This window comes from Oxyura jamaicensis, chromosome 1 (assembly GCF_011077185.1).
Source record: "Oxyura jamaicensis isolate SHBP4307 breed ruddy duck chromosome 1, BPBGC_Ojam_1.0, whole genome shotgun sequence".
Taxonomy (NCBI): Eukaryota; Metazoa; Chordata; class Aves; order Anseriformes; family Anatidae; genus Oxyura; species Oxyura jamaicensis.
In genome coordinates, this window is record NC_048893.1 from 12,811,237 (window position 1) to 12,835,485 (window position 24,249).

At 39.5% G+C, this 24,249-nt stretch overlaps 1 protein-coding gene across 3 annotated transcripts in view; it reads right to left on the minus strand.

Annotated features, from left to right (window-relative positions):
• RELN (reelin) overlaps positions 1-24,249 on the minus strand; it is a 285,330-nt gene that overhangs the window by 174,202 nt on the left and 86,879 nt on the right. For all 3 annotated transcript variants that reach the window (XM_035347207.1, XM_035347218.1, XM_035347199.1), the window contains exon 4: positions 20-90. In XM_035347207.1, the coding sequence (XP_035203098.1) occupies positions 20-90 (71 nt within the window). The remainder of the gene's footprint in view (positions 1-19; positions 91-24,249) is intronic.

Consider the following 24,249-nt stretch of genomic DNA (forward strand, 5'->3'; position numbering starts at 1 on the left):
AAATGATGGCTGCTCTTACCTCCCTGTTCACACAGCTGTTGTGCTAAGGCATCCTTGAATATAACTTGGCCCCTATGAGTAGCTGTAGCCCTGTGAACATAAAAAGACAACAATAAATAATGTAGCACGCTCATTTATATATGCATATGTATGGCTATGAGCATGAGTAATTGAATCAGAAGTCCCATTCTGCTTTCTTCCTCTGCTCCTCTTCCTGTACTCTTTGCTTTCAAGCTTGTAGAGCAATTTGTAGGAATCTTTTCTGTACACAGAAAAAAAAAAAAGGTTCCTAAACCAAAATGGTTAGGCTGGTAATATAAAGCACTAGCACAGAGATTCAGAAGGACATGAGTAGGTACACTGCAGAACTTAACACATCACTCTGCCTGGGAATGCATACCTGTCTCAGAGCAGGAAAGAAGAAATGGCTGTAGAGCTGCTGCCCTGTAAAATTAATAGTCATGCAATCCAATAAGCTACAGAGATACTTTGATACTCTGGGTGGAAATGTATTCAATGGGTTTCCAGAAATCCCTTCTGGAAACAAAGGGAAAACTTGTCCAAAAAAGTAGTATCCACAACATTTCTTAGTACGCTGTATTAGGTTTTGCTGCCATTTGAGTTACTGCTTCTCTCCTTTTCATTTTTGTCATTGTTCAGAGAAATCCAAGTGGATCACTTTATTTATTATTATTATTATTTTTTTTCTTGTTGGAAAAACATCATTATTCGTTTCCTTTTTTTTTTTCCAACTCCACAAACTCACAGGCCCAGTATCTTGACCCTGACTGTCCTCTAACCATTCACCTTCTGAACAATATACCATTTTCTTGGTCCCCGCTGGTCTCTCTCAGTCTGCCTCTACCTTTGAGGAAGTGATATGCCTATAATAGCATGTAGTGTTTCTATACTTGAGGTCTTACCAGTTTTATCTACATAATAATTCTTTCCCATTAATGACCCACAACTAACAGGCTGCCTAATGTACCATGGAGAAATATTTGTCATTTTGTTTTCCCATAATCAGCTAGGGATCCAATGCAATTTGATTTGCTCTTCTCTTACAGTGCTGCCATGCTAACAGTGCTGGTTATTATTATTATTATTTTTTTTTTTTCCAATTGCTCATTTCATCTCTATTTCCTAAGTGTAACTTTGCAACTTAATTTTATCTTGTTGATTTCAAAATCAGTATTTGTCAGTGCTGACTTGAATTCTGATTTCTTGCAGCCAAAGTTCTTCCAATACCTGTCTAGACTTATATACACTCTCATACATGTTCTTCACCCTTTCTGAGTCAGTAACAGAAATAATTAACATAAATAGACTCAGGACTGATCAATATGAATTCCTTGAAATAGCCTCTCAGCCCAACAGTAAGATATTGAAAACAACTTTATGAGTGTGATTTTTAGCCAGCTGTGTGCCCTCTCTAATGCATCACACCTGACTTGCCCATGAAACTGTCAGGAAGGAGCATAAAGGCATGGTCTGTAGAGGTAACTCTACATAGATCATTTTTTACTCAGCTATTAGGCCAGTTACGCTGACAGGGAAGAGCAACAAAACACATCTAATGCTATATTTTTCAGATATAGGGGACCCTGAAGGTAAAACTCATCTGCAAACTGCCAAACAGGAAAACTTCTTTGGGATCCAATTTGCTTCCTGCTCAAATAGGAAAACTCTATTTACCCCTATTTGTATGACCAGAAATGCAAAATTATGGCTACCTGATGCTGTTAGGGCACTCAGGGAATTCCCTTCCCCTGTGCTTGTTGCTTTATCTGGCTGGTTGGACTGCTTGGTTGCTTTGGAGGTGTAGGGAAAGCTGAGGTGGAGCCTCACCAGGTAGTAAGAGTACCTTGGCCACAGTGCTGGGATCACATTACTGGTGTGAGGTTTTGGTTGTAGCTCCTACTATATACATTATACATCCTATTTTAGGATTTCAAACACTTCTGTAAAATACAGCAAAACGTCATGCCTCAGTTCTCCACTAGCATTTCTTCCTCTGTTATTGTGAGCAGTGACCATACTGTGCACAATGCAAAATAAAAATAAATATATTGCCTCCACACATAAAAAAGGACATAAAAATGCCAGAAAGCTGAGACTTTAAGTCTCATTTAACAGTATGAACTCAAGTAATTTTTACACCTGTGTTGTGATGAACATGCACTAGATACATTTCTGCAAGTTCCCTCACAGGTTTATGTGGACACACCAGGCAGAATAAGACCAAACAATCTCCCAAACCAAACATGCCCAGGCTTCTTTAAAAGAACTGGATTTGGTGACTTTGGTTAACAGATAAAATTGCAGGACATTCCACAGCCATATCTAGGTGCAGACCAGCATGAACAGACTTGTTTTGCTAATGTGTTTCATTGTGGGAATTCCAGGTCTTCAGCAAGATTTCTGTTATACAGAGAGATCCCTGTTACACACCTAAAAGAAAATTCCACACCTAATGCACAGAAGAGATTTTGTGCAGCATTTCTATCTGCCCATTCTGACAGTATGGAAGACAGGGCTGCTTGCAGACAGAGAAAAAGAAAACTTATACCAGCCATGGGCTGACCCTCCAGAGAAACTGTTTATGCACTCACCCAGGATACAATTCAGGATGTATGCAACAAGGATAACAACAAAACTCCTCTATGAGGCAGAGAGGAGCAAACTCTCAAAACACAGACCATATGCAGAGGGGAGCTTGAGTATGTGTCTGAATGCAAACCAATACCAATAACACCAAACTGAGTAGTGCTTACTTGCCCATGTATAAGAAAAGGGAGGTTTGGGATGGAGCCAGCAACCCTCAGAATTATCTGCATCTTCCTGCGTCCATCATCCCTTGCTTGATAGCACAGACCAGGAGCTAATTATTGCAGCTCCACGGCAGGAGTGATCTGTGCCTGGGAACAGAGGTGCTCTGCAGGAAGAACACCACTTCCTACAACGTGCTCAAGTTAGCATTAGTTTTGCACTGGACATACGCATGAGTTCTGCGCCAGCCAGGGCAGCTTCAGAGAATTATTAAGGTATTGCTCCTGTTTTCCAGTATTATCCACTTTTTTTTTTTTTTTTTTTTTTTTTTTTATGGTTTACACATGGAGCAAATGCCTATAATGCAGTGCAATTATACAGGAGCTAAGCTACTTTTAGAAAGAAATGCAAAATGTACCTTGCCTCTATTGAACTTCCCTCACTTGTGACATTCCTACCTGTCAGGTGAGCTTATTAGGACAGGATCATGAATTTGGATTTTTAACTTTTAAAACTCCAAAAAAATAACCATCCCTATAGTGACACTCAAGAAATTACTATAGTAATTATAATAAAAATAATAAAGGTAAAGTTTAAAAAAATCTCTACTAAAGAAAGAAAATTAATCAATTATTAATTGTGGAGTTTTTTTTTCTTGACGTATATATTAACTGATTTCTGTACTATTTTTCAGAAGTCTCTGTACAGACGTCAGTATAGTTAAATGTTGCTTAGATGAAGAGTACTTAATTAATTGGTGTTACTCCACATGAGCCTGTATTCCTACTTTGTCACTGTATGCTAATTATTTCCAGCTAAAGGGCAAGTGACCCATCAAGTATCACCTGTCAGCCAGGCAAAAGGCAGGATGTGTGCTCTGTGTGTCCCCAGAGGTAGCTCCTTCCCAGGAATCAATCTCTCCAAGGGGTTGAGAAATAAAAGAAAAATGGAAGGGAACAGGAACGTCCTGACATGGTAAGTGAGGGCTTTGAAAGAAAAACAACTTAGAGGTAATAAGGTTCCTCTTTACATTAACTTCGCGCCTCCATTAGTCTAGATGGATCTGTCTGCTTGGGGCCATGTAAGGGAGAAGAGAGAAAAAGTGGTTTTAACAGGAGCAAGGAGAGATAAACTGCTGAGAGAGGACAAAAAGGCTCTGAACACTGGAAGCCTCTATCTGGTGCCAAGGCTTGCTAAGGGTTCAAGACATTGCCAACTCCATGCTTCGACCCTAGGAGTTCTGTAACCAACTTTGCTTCCCAAACCAGAACTGCTAAAGGTGAAATCAGGTGCCAAAAAAGACTTTTAGATTGTCTGTCACTGAAAAGGAAAAAATAATTCTGGTAAAAGGAAAAAAGGTGGGGGGACAAAGTAACACCCTGCCAACAAGCTTAAAACCACTTTATTCAAGTGCAGCATTGCCAGCTCTTCTGAACATAGCCTAAGAAGTGACATCATTTTGTCCCCTGTGTGATGACACAAATCATGCTAGCCTTCAGGCAATGTGGGAGAAACAAGTCCAGAGTTGTTCACATCCGTTCTCAAACCTGTGGTCCAGCCTCCTGCAGCATGCTTTGTGCTGCTTGCCCAGGAGCAGAGCACCAGCCCCAGGCCTCCCTCCAAGGGCTGCCAGCACCTGGTCATACTCTGGGGTCAGCACGGCCTGGCCCTCGCTCTGCTCCTACAGGGGCTGGCAACACCTGTGCCTTCCCCTGGAGAGAGAAGACAGACACCAGCACAAACTTGTTCAGGAGGCATCTGGGAAGAGAGATTTCCTACAATAAAATACTCCTTCTCATGACAGCCCCCAAAAGTTTTTTAACAGGATCATGGAAAATGAGGTTAAAGAATCACAGAACCACAGAATGGTTTGGATCATAAGGGACCTTAGAGACCATTTAATTCCAACCCCATGCCATGGGCAGAGACACCTCCAACGAGACCAGTTTGTCCAAAGCCCCAAGTCCAGCCTGGCCTTGAACACCTCCAGGGATGGGGCATCCACAGCTTCTCTGGGCAGCCTGTGCCAGTGCCTCACTACCTTCAGAGTTTCTTCCTTATATCTAATCTAAATCTACCTGCTTTCAGATTAAAATAATTACCCATTGATCTATCATTACATGCCCTCATAAAAAGTTATTCCTTTTCCCCACATTAGCATGGTTTAGCCCTGTGCCTGTCACTAGCACCTGCATTGCTTCTCCATGTGTCATGGTCATGACTACTTCCACTGGAGGAAATTAAGGATGCTATCCATCTCTCCAGGGAATCAGTGGCTGGCTATACTAAGCAGAGATTTTTCTCCCAAACTGCATAGCACTGTCCCCCCTAAATCCAGTGGGATCCACTGACAGCATGGACTGCACTCCATCCCTGCCACTCCCCTGTGATACAGGAGATGCCCCATGCTGATGGCTCTGGGCTAGGAAGGAAAATAAATGCATTCATACTGAATAACTGCTATCATGATTTTATGTTGAAGTATCTTATATACCACAGTGAATATGGGTGCACTGCCAGAATGCTGTATTTTACATGTTTCAGCTCAGGAGAGAATAGCCAGGCAAGGTGAGTGGGGCTGAGTCCAGGCTCTCCTGTGTGCAGCAAGGATGCATGACAGCACTGCCCAGAGGCCAGGGCAGAGATTTGCCCTATTGTTCAAATAAACTAGGTAGGTTTAATGCTTTATTGTACTTGTAAAACTATCTCTGCTTGAAGAGTTGTCCTGTTTTGGCTATAGTCAAAAACAAACAAACAAACAAAAAACAAAAACACACAGAAACACACAAAAAAATACTACCCAAATAAGAGGTTTTAATGAAATACATAAATTAAAAAGCAAGAAGAGGAATAGGTCTGCTGGGAGTTACATACCCAGGGCAGGAGCATCCAGCCTTTCTCGGAGGGAGTCTGAAACATATTTTCAAATTGAACTGCAAAGGTAGCTTAGTGACCGAGTACAGGGCAGGGCAGGGTGTGATGCTGCTGTGTACTTCAGCCTGTGCCTCCCATCGTGCTGAAACCACCAGTGACCAGGTCTCCAACGGCAGCCAAGGAGGTGATTCAGGAGGTGCTGGGCATTTGGGCACTAGTTGGATGCCTCTAAGTTGTTTTTTCAGCCTCCGCTTGACTTGTAAACACAGTCTAATTAAAGTAGCAGGGATGAGGTATGTGCATCCTAAAAAACATGGTTTTGGCTCTGCCTTTCCCTCCCTTTATCCAACTGTTTCTTCCCTGAGGTACTATAAAAAAAAGTCATCTGTCCTGGCTGTATTCAGCTGAAGCTGCCAGGGAAAGCTGGCAAGTAAGATGTGATTATTTATGTGTGCATTTGTTCAAGAGGACAAAATTACATGCTCGTTCTGAAAGCCTGAATCAGAGGTGAAAAGACTTCAGAGGGAAAGGCTTAAAATGGCCACAGCCAACAGGGTTTGTGTTAGAGGCCAAAGAGCAACTAGCACACTTGTGGCAGCTGCCCCGGGCTGAAGCCTGCAGGCCGTGCTCATGCATTGTGCTTCTGGCTGACTTTATCAGGAGCTTGGGCTCCTTTGCATTCATATGGAGTAAGTGCAAGAGGAACAAGAGCCACCTCCTTTAACTCCTGCCTCTGAAGTTACCTCTGGGGTCAGCCCATGTGGGGAAGGGCACCAGGAGTCTAACGCAGGAGTGGCGTGAATATCTTTGTGAAGATTTTGAAAATGACAATGACAGAAAAAATTATGTCTGAGAGACAAAAAGTGCAGATGAAATGTCAAAGGGTTTCTCAGCAAGATCCAATAAACACCAAATAAAGAAATCAAAGTCTTCTTTTGTGGATGTCTGATATTAAAACAGCATTTAAAGCTGCTTGTGTGCATTTGTGTGTATGGGAGGGAGCGTATATCAGCATATGTGTACCCATGTCAACTAGTATTAGGTGAGACTACCCTGCCCTTAACAGAGCATGCAACACAATGGGTATGGCTGGCAGAAACTCTACTGGCTGGGACAAACCACACACAGTACGAGCAGTGATGGGAACTTCCTCCCTCCCACACACAGTCTATGCACTGTAAAGTGCTCATTACCATGTTGCTAGCTCCAACCTGCGTGCAGCCAGTCTTGCAGAACTTTTCTCTCAGTGCACCCCGTGCAAAACATGCATTTTTAAAAACCTACAACTTCAACCACACTCCAAATGAGACACTTTTAAAGTGTGCAGTGGTCCGTGCACCCCTCCGTGTGTTGGCCTGATGTGTACGGTTTCAACTGTACACATGGTCCAGTGCACACTTACAACACATATAGAGAACAGGGCTCCAAGACCTATCCCCATATATCTTCTGCACATTTTTTGTAGTGTGACTATATTAGCACCTAAACAGGTGATAATATACAAAAATAGACTTCTGTTTCAATCAAATATATCAGTCAAAATATTGATATGAGGAGCCATTCATTTGTGTCAGCTTACCCTTTCTCATAAATAAAATTACTGATTGATTTTTCATGTTTAGTCTTTTCTAGCATTGTTGGGAGAACTGGTTTATCAGTAGGCTGTGAAAGCCACCCTCCATCCTGAGACATGGGTTTGGAGTCATCTTGGAAAAAATTTCCATCTCATTCACTGAGGTGAGATCAGTTTTGTTGTTATTGTCTTTGACATTTTAAAAGTTAAAAATCTAAGTAAACAAATGTTTAAGAGAGAACATGATGATTTTCCAGAAATAAATTTAGAATAAAATATGAAGGGAGGAATATGATGGTGAAATGTCAATATCTGTTGAAGATCAAGCAGATTTAATTCTTTATGGTTTAACATGGAAAGCTGCCCCACACTGCTTCACTTAGGAAGTGTTGCTCTGATTAGGGGGGTTGAATTAAATATATATTTAAGTGCTTTCTTTAATCAAGTTTTGAATAAAAATGGTAGAAAAATAAATGAGATGAACATATAATTACTGAGTATATTACAGAGATTTGTGGATTTGTGGCTACAGCTCTGGAAGCAGAAGGGTGCACAGGAAGCCCCATCCCCTACACATTATAATTTATAAGAATTCCCTTTCGTAGTCATAAAAAAAAAAAAAAAAAAAAAAAAGTTTGGTTACAGGGAGTGAGTACAAAATAGGGATACAACAGATCAGTAAATATGCATTAAAAATGAGGAAAAAAATAAGAATTACCATTTTAAACTGTAAGTAAACATTTCCATCCTCTTTTCCCCTGTATATCAAAGAATAAAAAGATGTTTTTCACTTCTATCTACTTTTATGTGACTGGAATGATTAGAGCCTCTTGCTGACTGAAAGCAGATTAGGACAATACTTTCTTCCCAGCTACAGGAAATCCAACATTTTCATTAGTATTTTGCATTGTGTGATTATAAAGGAAAGCAAATTCTATTTTTTCTACATTTTAAATAAAGGTTTTTTTTTTTGTTTTTTTTTTTTTTTCAGTGGCATCTGCCAAGCAGTCAGTTCATATAAATAATAGAACAAGCATCCATTGTCTCTATACTGACACAATGCCAACAACTAGGTCTCTGTTTTCCACCTTTTCCTGTGTTTGGGAGAGGGTGCTGTCCTTGTCTTAGGTTTTACAATCTGTTGTGCTTTATTACCTAGTGAAACATTGATTGCATGAATTTCCATTTTTTAATGTGTTAAGTATTCATAAGTATTAAAAGTCCATATTTAGCCCTAGCCTAGTGAATATATTATTTCTTTTTGTGTAAAAAATACTATTTTTCCCAAACTTTGCCCCTATAGTCTTCTAAAGACTTTATTTAATCAAAATGTCTTTCAATCACCTGAATTATCCTTCAAGAAGAACAACAACAACAAAAATGTCTTTTCTTGTGTCATAGAAAGAAATGTTACAGCTTAATATGGATTTTCAAAGTACCTGACACATCTAAGGGAACACAGAGGTATTAAGTAAATGAATTTAACGGCACATGGTTATTTCCTCTATTCCCATACAATGAATAGTATCCTTTCCTTTACTTATCAAGGCATAGTAATCAGATTTGACAGTGCTGATCAACTGGGGTGACTTGAGCAGAGGCCACAGAAGTGGTTGGGGCATCGGCATCTGCCCTACGAGGAGGGGCTGTGGGACTGGGGCTTGTTCAGCCAGAGAGGAGACGACCCTAGGGAGATCTGACAGCAGCTGCCCAAGCAGTGGTGTGGGCTGCCCAGAGAGGTGGTACAGTATCTCTCCATCTCTAAAAAAAAAGCTTAAAATCTGAAAGAGTAAAATCTGAAACAGAGTATGTACCTACCAATGTATCTACCATTTTTTCTATGGTAGAAAAAAATAATTAAAAAAAAAAATGCTTCTGGACAATCCTAAGTAATGGAAAAAAGGATGATTTTAAGGACACTTTTTCAGTTCACTGCTCTCGTGCCTTCTGTCTCACTATCCGTTTTCCCGTTAAGGTTTGAGCAGCCTGCTGTAACCTGTTTTAGCTGCCCACATCCCCGAAGGATGCTGCCAGCAGCTGCAGATGACCTGAACCATATGAGAATCTGGAACTTCACCCACCGTGTTTGCTTTACAACCCACACAGGGAAATCCTCATATAGACAAATTAACCCCGTTTCTTAACAAACACAGTTCAAAATTAATTACAGAGATGCAACTGGTGCATCCACATTGTGTAAAGCAGATTATAAGGGAAAGATAAAACCTGTCTCTTTAGACTAAAGCTAGAAAAAGTTGCATCAAAAATCAAAACGTCCACAGGCTGCAGCCCGGTGTCCCTGGGACATGTCTCCGCATCCTACAGCTTCACTGGACACTGAAATATTACCTTCCTTGTCTAAAGTTTCCTTGTGCTCTTCCCACTGTCCTAAATATTTCCAGAGGACTGAAAAACAAATGAAGTACACAAACCTTTAACAGATTTCTACAAATCAAATTATGGAAGAACCAGCTACAGTCATTACTTACTGCTTTTATCTTTTTATTCCCTTCTTTCCCAAGAGGAAATTACAGCCCCCACTTGCCTCTTGCAATGGGAATTGCCAGATGGGAATACGGCAGATTTCGGGGGGAGGGGGGGGGGGGGGGGGGGAAGGAAAGGAAAAAAAAAAAGCAGGGTAACAAATCATACAAAAGACAGTTATTTATCCTTCTTGGTTTTTAATTTTCAGCCAGATTTATGTGTTGGAAGAAAACACATATCCCTTAAGACCATACCAGCTTACAAACAGAAATAGACAGGTGAAATATTGCCTTAGGAGAATAATTAATTCCATCAGCCACTGAAAAAAAAATGACAAATTTGTTAAGTATTGCAGAACTCCAGCCAAAAAAAAGCAGGTGGAAGGACATCAGGAATATGGCATAAACTGGAGAGGCTACAGTGAGGAGGTCTGACATCAATACCAGGAGCTGGATGTACAGGGAAGGGCAGGAGGATATCTGCGGACCACGCAGCTATTGCAGGAGAGTCTGACATGTGGTGTGAGAGCAGCTGGGAGCTATGGGCACTTACTGCTTGAAGCCACATGAAACAAAGATGCATGGATTCTGCTACTCATGGCATTGCTCGGTGTTTCATCAAAAAGGATATTTGTTTCAGAGAGGCCGGTTTAAGTAACGCTGCTTCTGAGCCAGAGGCAGAATCTTTGATTCCTCCACCCAGGAGACGGTGGTCTGGCCACACAGACTCTTCACACCCCAGAGAAGTTCATAGGATGATAAGAAAATCCAGGCTGGAAGGGACCTCAAGAGGTCCCCTGGCCAACCTCCTGCATTGAGCAGTCAGCTGCATTGATCAAACACACACAACCCTGCTATGCCTTCTGCCACACTGTGCGATAGCATGTCCAGACTCACAGCTCTGGTACTCATGAATGTTTTTACATGGTAAAATACTGCTAAAGTTATCAAGATTATTTTAAACAAAAACTGCCATGTGAACTTTCGCTTGAATTGGTCAGTCACTTGGCACAGGCATAAACACTCTAAATTTACAGCTCATTTGGACAGCAACCTCCCATGTAATATACTGTTCCAACAATAATGAGTCTGAACCCCTGCTTCTCACTAGGAAGCAATCAGTGATTTATCTCACTCTGAAATAAATTACCCACTAAGCTACATTGCCATAACACCTCCTTTTGATACTGTGTTGGTAATAAATCTTTAAACCTATTACTAAAAAAGCCATCCAACTCTAAAAACCCTTCTCTTTAAGCAGAGTATTAATGGAGAGATCTATAACCACAGCCCTGAAAGAAAGCAAAGAGAGAATCTTCAAGTAATAACGTAAGTACTTCTAGGATAGATGGTTGGTGTCAGTTCTTTGTTCCTGACTCATTTTTCCTCTGAGTATAGATTTGTTTTCAGAAATTGTTGGCAGAATAAGCACAACACTAGAATGAATCTTTGTAGGAAAATATTTTGATGGTGTTCTGAGACTCTTCAGTACAGTCACAACATTGGGCTCTGTACGTCCCAGATGAACAAAAACATTGCAAAATTGGGTAAAATGTAACCAGACTTTGACTCTTCATTTATTTGCTAATGACAGTTCCTAATCAAAATGAATACATTCGGAATTCAGTTCAGTAATGTTGCCAGGAAGGTGAATTTTTCAAATACTTAAAAATAATTATTGCTCTGTTACATGAAATATTGCTTGCGTTCTCTAATTCCCATGCACGGAATCCCAAATACGAAGTGTTCCAGATGAAGGCATTCATCAGAGACCTGCACATCTGGTGCTGTACATAACAGAATGGTGCTGGAAATTAGGGAAATTCATGAGTAATTTGTATAGCTAAGAAGTTTATGGTTGATTAATAAAACAGCAAACTTGAGCTAACACTTATGATGAAATAGGACCTTGTCTCAAAATTGATATGCTAATGGCTTTTCAGAGCACCACATGTATTAACTTTTAACTTTTTATTATTATTATTATTATTATGTCTGCATCAAATAAGCAGCATCATAGGAGGTGGGATTGTTCTTGTGAATCTCTCAACTTCAACTAATGAACTTATGCAGTAGATGCACCACCGCATTTAATACAAGTCCCTGTGCCATGAGGGAAAGAAACATCTCGTAAGCTGTTCAGGACAAATTCAGGACTGTGTCAGGCTAAGGCAGGCAGAGGTTTTCTAGCACCTTGGTGCTTCTGAGCAGTCTCTTTGGCAGAAATACACCAAGTACTGGCTCCATCAGAGTCTTCTGGCACTGGGAAAGAGTAACATACCATCTCTAAGTTAAATCTTTCTGTGCAAGAAAATGGCCAGATGTCTGAGAATTGCCATTGTGGACAGAGTCAGAATAGATTTGATGGAATGTCATATAAAGTCACAACAAACATTTCCCCTTTTAAATGGTAACTCCGCTTCTTGAATAATTACTAAATACCCCGTGATTTCTGAAGAGAAAATCACATCTGCACAGAGAATGGCTGAAATCTTGAAAAACTGCGACAAAGAAACAATGAACCAAAGGCTATAAAGTATTCTGCCCATGTGGGTAGATGCATGTTGCTGTGACTAGAAAGACTTGAAGCAAGACCCATCAAACAGATGGCAGGAATAACAGTAAACTGTGAACTGGTAAAGGTGTATGGATGACAGAGATACAATTATCAATTTAGAAGAAAATAAGACATCTCTGAGAACAGCATCTGAAAACAATGCTGTAAAAATAGCACCCTAACTATGTCGTACCACTTGTTTGGCACATGCTGGAGAAACAGACAGACTTCATTCAATGGCAGAGATTAACTCTGCTATGTTATTCTAGTAGGAAGACTGTGAAAAAACAATATATTGCCAACAACAAATACAATGTTTTAAAATACAGCTGGTGATCCATGTCTTTTAGCTTCCAGGTGCATCCATCTCTTGGGATCCCTCATTCAATTGGCTCATAGTAAGTTTGGATTCCTTGCATGATTTTGCTGTGCATTTCATATTTTAAATTTATTGACCTCAGGCCAAACTGTTGCTTTGAAGCTGAAGACCTGTGCTTATATATCACTGATACTCAGTGGACACATCTTCACAGGTACCTTTTACGTTCAGAATTTTAAAATATTTATTTATTCCTGTTTCTCAGTATATACTGCACCTAAACATTGTTCTGGCTGTATTATTGACTATGAATAAAATGATATGAAAAATCATGAGAATTCCTGAACAAAGAGAAACAGGATTCATCATAAATGTTTTAGATATATTTAGTCAACCAGAACATGAGTCCTATTCAGGTTTCCATTTACAAATCTTTTTTGTTATACTTGTTGCAAAACTTTTCATGTTGTCTTGTTGTAGAGGAATACCTTACTGATTTGCAGCTGGCAGTAGTGTTGCTTTTCAATATTTTTCACACTGCTACTTGATCTTCCAAAGAGTTTACCAATAAGAACATTGGAAAGATCTGTTGGTTTTAGGGAGCATAATTGAAACTGCTCTTTTTTTTCCAGATCACTTCACATACTTCATTATGCACAACAAAATACAACAAAAAGTTGAAGAATATATTTGCTATTCAAATGCTAAAATTAATTCTCTAGTGCATAAACATTGGTCCTACTGATTTTTATTTTAAAAGAACTGCATCTTATTTCTTAATAGTCTATTTTTACGGAAAAAAATGTTTATAGGAATTAACAGTTCTGAAACTCATATCAGAATAAATATTAAAGTCCCATTTTATTTGGGGGTGGGGTGGCGGAGGAAATATACTTTAAACAAACAAACAAACAAAAGATTCTGTTTAAAGTCAGAAATTTCCAGCTGCATTCCTGATGCCAGGTATGCTGCACTATACTGCTTTGTGATTTTACAATGAGTTTATTGGGTAGTGTGAAACTTGATGTATTTCCCTGTGTGCTGCCAGACAGTTAGTGTGCACACAGACATTCCCCACCTCAGGTAAGGAGAGGTGACATCGAAACCACAAGGTCATCACAGCCACACTGGTGTCATTTTTCTTTTTATCTCTCAACTCAATTGAGACTCCTCCTGTATGTGATAATACTCCCCACTGGTTCCTGCAGCAGGATCCTCTATATTCAAACACCCAGAATAATGTATTGAAGACACTTAAGCTGCTGTATGCTTTCATTGGAACAGACCTACGTGTTCAAAAATAATTTGTGTACGAAGAAGAATGCGTTGATAAACAGCATTATCAGTCCAGCAATATATCTAAGGCTAAACATCCCCAGATTAAAATTATTTTTCTTGCATGTTTTTCTCTTACTTGCTTTTAACTGGCACAAGCACCTTTTGATACTGGTGATGGCAAATGTTAATGTAACTTACTGACTGTCTGAAAACTGGACACTTGCCCAGGAATTGACTCTACTACGTCACCATGCACTGCAGTTACCTATTTTGAGTCAAAACCTTCCTAATCAAATGGCACACAAAATAATGAAGAAAAATTACCCTAGTCACTGCTATTTCAGAAGTACTAGAAGGTGAAATTCTGGGCTTGCTTGCAGTTAGTTCATGTATTGGAGCTCTGTGTCTTGGACAGATTGATATAATTATGTAGATCCATGATAACTCTTTTGTTTGCACCTTCATATCCTGCCTAAGGATGCCACAACTAGCAAGACATTAGTTTTCTTTGTGAAACTGAGGAAATAATGTCTTGGGCTCCTTCCTTGGGGTCTCAGGGCACCAAAGGCATTTTCCCTCCTTGCAAGTTCTCAGTATCCTTTCTAAAAGCATTTGCCACAAAACCAAATCATCCCAAGATAGTCTGCTGAAGTTTGGGTGCTGGAGGCCTGCGGAGGTAGATGCCTGCAGAGCTGGATGCTCAGAGGTGTCTAGAGGAAGGTCTACAAATACATGGGTCACCCCCTGCTGTGAGACCAAGGGATCCCCCAGGGTCCTCAGACGTTCCCCAAATTCACTTCTCACATCCTTGATATAACCCAGCACAATAGTGGGAGCAAAGGGTGCTAGATATCTGGAGGCAAACAAGCTATCTTTGCAGGGGAAGGAGGAACAAAGGAGACATTCAAGATAAAGAATTTCTGGAATATTTGGAACCCATAAAATACTAATAGGAATTTCTGATTTTCTCACATAAATGATTTTTTTCCTAGAAGTGTCTAAGTCTTGTTTACAAATAGAATGGTCTGATTTGCAAAACTGTGGTAACAAGATAATATTAATCCAAAAAGTTCACCTCCAACATATTTTTAAGTGAAAATGGGAAAAAAAAATACTTCCAGATTTGTGCATTAAATTTAAATGTATATTTAAATTGATTTTTCCCTCATCCTAATGCACATGTTCTCATCTCAGTGACAGGCCAAATATTTGTTCAAGCTTTTGAGTCTTTGTTGGTCTAACCTTTTTACTGGACCTGAAAAAAGGATAGAAATCCCAGTTTGTGGGGCATGCCAGAACTCTGAAACAAATGTGGTTGCCATTTGCCAAGGAGTTTCGGGGCAGCACAAGAGGGAGTGGGATGGGTCCTGCCCACCCACTCCTGCCCGAGGAGAGGCAGCAGTGACAGCAAGCGGTGGTGAAAGTGGGGATGCAGCTCTTTTCCTAACTGCACCATGCTTATTCCAAATTTATATTCACTCACAAGGATAAGGCATGAAAGATGTGGCATAAGGAGCCTCAAGTCTGATTTTTCTCCCTGTCCAGTGACAAGTTATATTCATCTCTTTCTTTTATAGTATTTTGTTTCTGAACAATTTTTAAACAAAAGCTTAAAATAGTAAACAAGCAATAATCCTTCATCTTCAGAAACACATTTTTTTCCAGTTTTGCTTTGGGTATAAACATTGGTATTCTCCCATGAATGCAGCTTCTTTCAGTCACACATTTAAAACCTGATGGCTATTTTGCTAACTCCAAGAAATATCTAAGAGTATGTCCCACTTCTTACAGACAAGCAATGAACAAACTCAGTGAGTAACAGCCCTGGAATCATCCACAGATCTTGCACGCCTAACACCTGTAATAAACAGCCTCAATAGCATGAAGAGTTAAATCTTTTTTCTTCAAATTACTTTTGTATGTGAATGACACTGTCAAGTATTCATACACACTTTGAATAACACTGAAATAAAAGCACATTTTCAAGTCATACCTGATTCTAAATTTAGCCTTTCTAAAACTACTTTTTTTTTTTTCTTTACAAAAGCTAAAAAGGACAGATATATTTACATAAAATTAATAAAAAGTTAAAAAACAAAACAAAACAAAACAAAAAAAAACTAGATAAATGTTCTTATATGCTTTCCAGTAGTCTGGATTTCAATGCACTAGTTCAAGAAGAATTTAAAGAGATAAGTAAAGGAAGACTATAATGAAGAGAGGGTTTATTTACATTTCTGTGGGAAGAGAAATGAAAATAACATTAAGAAATACTAGAAATGTTAGGTTTTTAAAAAGTAATTTAAATAATCAACAATAGTATTTATAGCATAGAATAGGCAAGACTTATCTTTATATTTATGGATTCCTTTATGAATCACTTTAAGTATATTCATGTAAATATATTCCTTTGTGTCTTGTGGTAAAAATAATGATACCATTTGTACACAAATAAATAAAAACACAAATGTTATTCCCTTGACAAACTGCACCGTATTATTATATATTATTCTCACACAGAACATAAGGGCATATAGAGAGTCTGAATGCAATCAGAAGAGGTATTGTAAAGCATATTTTTGACATCTTCTAGCCCAACCTACACCTAAATGAGAGATTGGTGCCTCTTATGAATTATACATAGTTCTTGATTTATGTTCCATAACCCTTGTATCAAAAACCATAGTTCCAGAGCAATGTCACTGTGAATTCATTTAATGATATTGATGATACAGCTAACACAGAGAATGCAAAGTAACAAGTAGTGCAGAGCATGGCTTTATAAATCACTCCTACAAAGAACTAGGCAATAAATAACAAGCCTTTAATTCCCTCTAAATTATGCTAAAATACTTAAACTACTTGTGTAGCAAATTATAAATGCCTGCCATTTCTGGTAAAAATGTGAGACTTCTGACCAAGAAATTTTATCAAATCACATTGCACATATCAAACTTTAGAGTAACCAGTTTTGTGTGAGAACTGATTTCTTTAAAACAAGACACAATTTGTGTCTGGAAGAAAATATTGCAGTTATGCCATCCTTTACACCAGATCCTTTCCAGTACCCTGATTCTGAATTACACCTCTGCTTCTACGAGTCAGTGCCATGACTGTGCAGGCATCTCCCCAAATGCCTGATGGTGCTGGTGCAGCACCTGCATGCAATGAGCCAGGTCCTGAGTGCTTGCACCCTGAGTTACCAACACGTGGTCTCAGGAGAAGAGCTCACCTGCTGGTTACCAGCTATGCTGGTACTCACACTGCATGTGGTGGGGCTGGCTACTTGTGTGATACAGTCCTGTGCAATGGGATTTAAAATAGCAGAATGTGGTCTCATGGAGATTTGGAAACATTCTCCTGGGAGAAAACTAAAATGGGAGTGCAATGGAGGATTAATTTACAAAAACATTTGTCATTAAAGGTAGTCAAGAGATGTTAAAGTTGAGAGAATTTGACAGGAAAACCAGGTAATCTGTTTTTTTAAGGTCAAATCTTCAATATTTAGGGTAACTTAGTTTCAAGTGTTGTTTTTTCTGTAACTACTTAGCATAGTTATATATATTTTTGTCTGTGTCTCAGAAACAGTAAAACCACTCCAACTGTACGTATCAGTCCTAACTTTTTGAATCCTGAAATTGAATCCAATTTCATATCCTCTACAATTTGTGAGGTAGCAACTGTAGAGCTGGATTATGACCCTATTGTGCAGGCCACAACTGGTATGATGGATGCAATGACCACAAAAGAAGTTGTTTGCTTTCCCAGGAACTTTGGGACCCCAGTCCTGACATATGACCCCAACAGGGAACCCCTTACGTAAAGCTGTTCACAAATATCTCAGCCTCCTTGTTGGATCTGCTAATAGCTTCAGAGAACCCAGTCAGAGGGAAGTAATTGTGCTCAAAAGGGCAAGATTACAAGCCCAAGAAATCTGTTTAATGTACCATGAACCTGACCATGCCTGCTGGTGCTCCAATACAGCTCTTTCATGATATTTAGCCTAGCTGGTCAAAAAGGATAAAATAGCAGTCTGATAATTTGTGTGCTGTTGCACTCAGGGCAGCTGTTTTATTCCGTTGTAACTCTATTAACTCCAAGGAAAAATTCCACTCTTAAAATTGCAGTGAGAAAGCTGAGAGCTAAGGCTGAGTGCAGGAGATGACCACTGTCCCCGTTTCATACACATTAAGGTAAAATCTTTTCATGAGCACTTTTTATCTTGATTAGCAAACAGTGCTTAAAAAGGCAATAAAATTGGTGGAACTGTTAGAACATGATCTGTATGGCGTTTGGGTTTGGGCTTTCCCAGGCTGTTCTGGCTCCTCTACCACTGCCCCTTTCCACAATCCACCAGTAATCTCCAGAACAGGTATCGTGTAATCTGTTGCTTTGATAATGGAGATTTGAGGACTGCCACTGGCAGAGAAACACCAGTAAAACTAATAAAAATGGCTCTGGAAGAGTAATGAAGTCACTCAGTAATTTCTCCTTTTTTTTTAATTTTTATTTTATTTTATTTTATTTTTCCCTTCAAAATTTCTATAGGGAGGCTGCTCACTTTCTGCACAAACTCCCCGTAAGCCTGGCTAAGCCTGTTCCCCCATGAGCTTCACCGTCTCACCACAAGATCACTCTCTTTTTTTATCTCCCAGGTTGTTTTTTTCTGTTCCCACACATTTTTGTATTTCCCAAAACAATCCTAAGAATTTGCCAGTGGGAAACACAGAAGACAGCTCTTTCTAACTATCCCATCTGGAATTATACCTCCTAAATTAACTTTTCCTTTGAAAAGAAACCATTTAGTCTAACATTGTTTTAACTATGTTTTTAGAATAAAAGGGTAATTATACTCTACATATATCAGCCTCAATGCTAAAATTTAGCTTCATCTATGAGTAACTGTAGCAGTCACTGGGAGACCACAGATATGTTAGTCACTCACTGTAAGTCTTCCCCCGAACCTTTTTGTTGGTTTGTTTGTTTTATTATTTTTACAACCTCCAACAGCCATTTACATATCAACAGCTGTATTAAAAAGCTCTTGCTCTTTAATTGTTCCAGTAGTTGCATGAGCAGATTGAGGTCAGCATAATGCCCTCAGAATTCCTAGTGGCAAACCGCTGGTGTTACATACTGAGATAGCCATAGCCCAGACTTTTCCACATTAAAAATCCTGAGTCTGACCCAGTTATCCAGCTCTGGCACAGGTTATCTCTACAATAGTCCCAAAGACACACAGCAGCAGAATCTAATTGCATATACTGCAAGTATTAAATATAGGCAAAGCACTGGAATTTCAGTCTGTAGAGACCAGGTTCAGCTTTAAAATTCATCAGAATAAAGCTTTAAAATATAATGATAAATATAGATTGTTTATATGAACAATGACAGTACAAATCATTACTGTTTTTCCTAGCTACTATCTTAACTACATTTCCTAACTGTAACAAAACCCTAAAATAAAGTATTGTTAGCACCAAAGTTACACTTCTCACATTTTGCCTTAGTAGATCAGCAGTCACTCTATAGCTGAAGAGAGCTATTCTTAGTTTGGTGCTATTTTGGTAATGATACTGCTGATTTAACTTCACCCATACAGACTCTCTGAATGCACAACTTCCCATATGTGCAGCAGGCAGCCAGCTTTCAGCTGGTGCACTCTCCATCGGGTACTGCCCAGCCATGGCTGGAAGTGCTCTCAGCCTTTGGCAAGTGTTTAGCGAAAGAAATTTTGTAGGAATGCACAAGCATGAAAATTATTATTGCATTACTTGTTGTCATGCTAATTTTGTTAAGGGTCTGACGGAGTTTCATTATAAACCATATTTTGAAGAGGTTCATAAATCAACCATGAAATGTATTCTGTGCTCAAACTTTTCACACAGAGTACATCCTAAAAACATTATTATTTTACCAATTTGAAAAAAAAAAAGGAAGAAAGAAACATGTCTATTAAAAATCTATTAACTTTTCAAATATAATTTGAAAGTTTAAAGTTATTGCTGAAGCCCTGCTAAAGAGAGTAATGCAAAGGTTCCAGCACAAACAAATGCTGAGCTTCACTTGCACTATGATTTTTTACTATATCTGAAAATCTAATGATGTTCACAACAGCTTCAGAAACTTGTTTTAACACTTCTTTTTCCACTGGGGTTTCTATCCCTCAGGTGCTAGATGTGTTCAGTTCCTCAACCCAAGAGCTACTCACCAAAGCCTCTGGGCAGCTGAAAGCCCCACGATACATGCCACATCCCTTGGAGGTCTGATGCATGCATAGTTCCAGGACCAGCTCCCAGGTACAAAGGGATCATCATCCAAGGGTGTTACCTACTGTATCGAGGCTTTGACCTCAAAAGCTTCTTTTCTGCTCCATCTGGTTATTAATGTTACCAGTCACATTCTGCAGCAGAAAAACCCTGCTGGCAAAAATGGGACAAAACCCCAGGTCTGAAATCCACCTTAACCACCTATGAAACAGGTCCTCTACATCACACAGATGCAAATAAACTACCTTTACAAAACTAAACCACTGCAACTAAACTCCCCTTTATGACAAATGTAAGTCATCTTTATCCAATTACACAACGTCTGTCAGACTCAGGAATATTTGTTCTGATTATATATATATATATATATATAATTTCTAATTCTTCTCTTAGTCCACTGAGACTTGTAGCCAAAATTATTCCAGAACTCCGAACATAGTCACAAATAGTAGTCCTAGCTACTGGTTAGATCCATAGTGGGATACACTGGAAATATCCTTACAAATATAAGTAAACATTCCTAACATATCCTAGAAAGTAGTAAGAGTGAGATCTTTTCATCATTTGTATTTCATTTGGTTAAAACATGCTAACAATCCGGTGTCTTCCTGAGATGCTTAGTTTGTGCATCATAACAAAGCATTAAAAGATCAACCCTTAAAAGCTTAACAATAAAAAAGGCCAAGTGCAATCTATATGTACTGAAAATAATGATTATTATGACAATCTACTTATCCACCACATCAGTCTGGCAATTTAATGCATGAACTCCTGGAGTCTTAGGGCCTTAAGTTTGTGCCATATGGCACTGCAAAGTTAAATTTAAATTTGGCTTCAATATCCCAATGGCTATCCCTTTAAAGGCACAAATAAATGCACTAACAAATACATGAGGACTGTATTAATTTTCAGAAAATTAATATTGATTTGCACTTTTTAAAGCACGACTTATTCTTGGGGACTACCGCCCTAAGAAATAAAGCCAACATTCCCTGTCCATCAGCACGATCAACAGCTTATAATGCTAAATTAGTGGTTCCCAGAAAGAGGTCCTTCATGTGGCTTTGAAAGGGAGGAAAGGGTCACCATTTTGTCCCTTCCCATGGCAGTCTGAGCTGTGGGTCCCTGCTGATGTAGGAGGAAGCCACTGCCTCCTGTCCAGAGGGGCAGAGAGAGGCAGGAGCATGGCTTTGTCCAACTCCGTCCCTCACACTGGTGACCATCACAGCTGAGCTAACGTAGCAGGAGAGGGACATGAGCTACTTCCAAAAACAACCTCCTCCGGTTTGCTTCTTTGCAAATCTGCAATGCAGACAGCTTGAAAATACTTATTGGTCAAAGCCACTGGAAGACACAACACCACTATCTGAAGAAAAGATGTTTTCTTCATGTTAAGTAACAACATGAAGTCCAGCCTCCTGGGACCTTTTTTTTGTAAGAAGGTCACTCCAAAATAAATTCCTTAAAGCAAAACAAAAATTTACACAGAGATAATTGGAACGATGACCTAATTGCCCATGCTATTTAAAACACAAAGCTCTGGCTAAAAACATCAGAAACCCACAAAAGAGTGCCAACTCCAGGAGTGAAGGGAAACTAGCTCCACAGCCAGGCACTTCATCCAGAGGAAAGGTCAGCGCTCCCTGGCAAGCAGGGAAATACCCAAACAGGTTCATGGCTGCTGGCAAGGAAGAGGCTGACGGCTGATATGTTTGTCCTTACGAACATGGCAGCTGAAATTTCAAATGACATTCAGCATGACTTGAGTGCTGCAAGGGGATCTGGTATTATGTAGGGCACATGGGAGCAGCTGAGGGAGCCCAGCTCCATCTGCAATCGTGCCTCACCTGAGAGTTTCCTGGGCACAGGGATTCAGGCACATGCAGCTTCCACAGCCCGACCAAGGCAGAGGGTCTGTCCCAAGCTCCCAGGAGGGCTGCAGATGTCTGACCAGCCACACTCCTGCACATCTGCCTCTCACCAATGTCCCAGTGTCCAGCTTCTAGCATAGCAGCCAAGTTCTGTTCTGTTAACCATGGCTGTTAGTGACCCTTTCCTCCATCTTTTCAATAACAGACCAAAAAGCAAAGGAATGAGACTGGAAATGGTCGATACTGACCCAGTTCCCACCTGGGTCCAAGGATATCCCTTCACGGAGCAGGATTTTCCCACTCACCCAAGCTAATTGGGTGCTCACGTCCCTTCCACTAAACCCAGGAACCAGGCAGCTTCTTGCAGTCAGAGCAGTGAGTCAGAAAAAAAAAATAAAAAAAAAAATCAGCAAGACAAAACCTAAGAGATAGACAAGGGATCTGAGATTTAATCCTTAATCCCTCCATGGGAGTGGAGTCCACATGTCTCTGCATGGGTGCTGTTTCAGCCCCCAGAGTTCAGGATGTCACACTTTGTCACACGCAGCAGAGAGGGGGGGCCTCCAGCTCCTCCAAGACCAGGATGGCTCCACCAAAAGCCAACTTTGAGTGATTCAGCTTGCTCCACATTTTATCTCAGTCCTTTGTCATGTGAGGTAACGAGTGTACCCACAGCCCGGACAGAATACATGCTGCCACTTCCAAGCCCAAATTCAGTCCTGCAGATCCAGATCGGGTATCCCCAAACCTAACTCACCAGCATGTCATGCTGTGATCAGGTTTACAAGCTCAGGCTAAGTGACAGCAGGGACTCCGCTTGGGGCAGGTATTCCCCAGGCAACCCAAACTGTGTTGGAAACCATGAGGAAGAGTCAACGGTCTTATTTCTGAGAGGAGAGGAGCCCCTCCTGAGGCTGGAAGCTGCATGATTAGCTAAATTCTTCCATTTTCAAGGGTATGGAATCTCCATATTGCCTCGGATAGTGAAGTACCAACTATGTGATATCCTTTTCAGCGTTAGTTTTTCTTCAGTAAAGACAGTTACTCTAAAATTAGCAAACTGAAAAGCCTTAATGTTCACTGATGTTATTTATAGAGGACTGAGCATTGCCTTCCTTCCACTGTTTTAAGAGAATGAAACTTTCTAACTGTAAATATCAAAGTACTTCCAAATGCTATCAGATATGGCCCTCTTAGTAAAATGCACTTCAAACATCTATTTCTTAACTTTTATGTCTTCTGGAGATGTCAGTTTCCCTTATAATTTTCGCAGTCTGACAAATTTGAGGGAAGTTTCCCAGTACCTCACATGCTGTCACGGCATCTTCAAAATGTCTTTAGAGCTCTTCCATTATGTTTTGTGTAAAGAAAAACTTTTAACTCATCATTGCAGCAGCTGCTTATTAAGATCTGCAGGCTTTTTTTTTTTTTTTTTAGTTGATAAAGAGAGAATGACAAATATTTTAAGTAGCCATTAAACAGCACCAAGCCAATGGTGTTTTACACAATTTCTATAGAAACGTAGAGCATATCCACTTTCATATCAAGTGAGTTAATATTAATCAATGTTACCACAGTGAAAAGCAAATGAAACCTTAATAGCAAGAAACTTTACAAAAATAGGAGCTAACACAAAACCTCCTTGCTGCATTTTTCATGTTATATTATTGGGAACTACTACTATCTTGAAAAAAATTAAAAGGAAAACGTGAGTACTTTAAAGACTTATGGATCAATTTACAACACATAATAGGATTAGGAAAGAAGGGTGAGATTGTTTAATGTTCATTTTTTCTATGTTATTGTAAATTTATTTTAACAAGTGTTAGATTAATTCAAAAGTTATCATCATAGAATTCGGGGTTATTTTTTAGCCACTGAATACAAGACTGGAGACATTATGTCCTTGTCTCACTTTTACAACCTTTTTTGTTTGACTTGTAGGTTTTAATGTGCATCATAACACCTCTCATCTAGCAGTAAGAAATTCACTGGGGAACACTTGCAGAAAATAGGACATTGAGTCCATAATTAAAGTAATCTCTTCCCAGGCAGATGCTTCAGTTGGCTCTGTTATCACATATTACAAAAGGCATCTTGAGGCCTATAAAATGTGCAGCAAATGGCTTTGGAGATGAGAAACAGCAATTTTTCATCTAATTTTGATCCATAGACATGTAAGTACTGTATTGCCACTTTTTGGTATGGAGCCAAATAACTATTGTGGTAGTTCAAATAAGCTTGGCAGTAACCAAA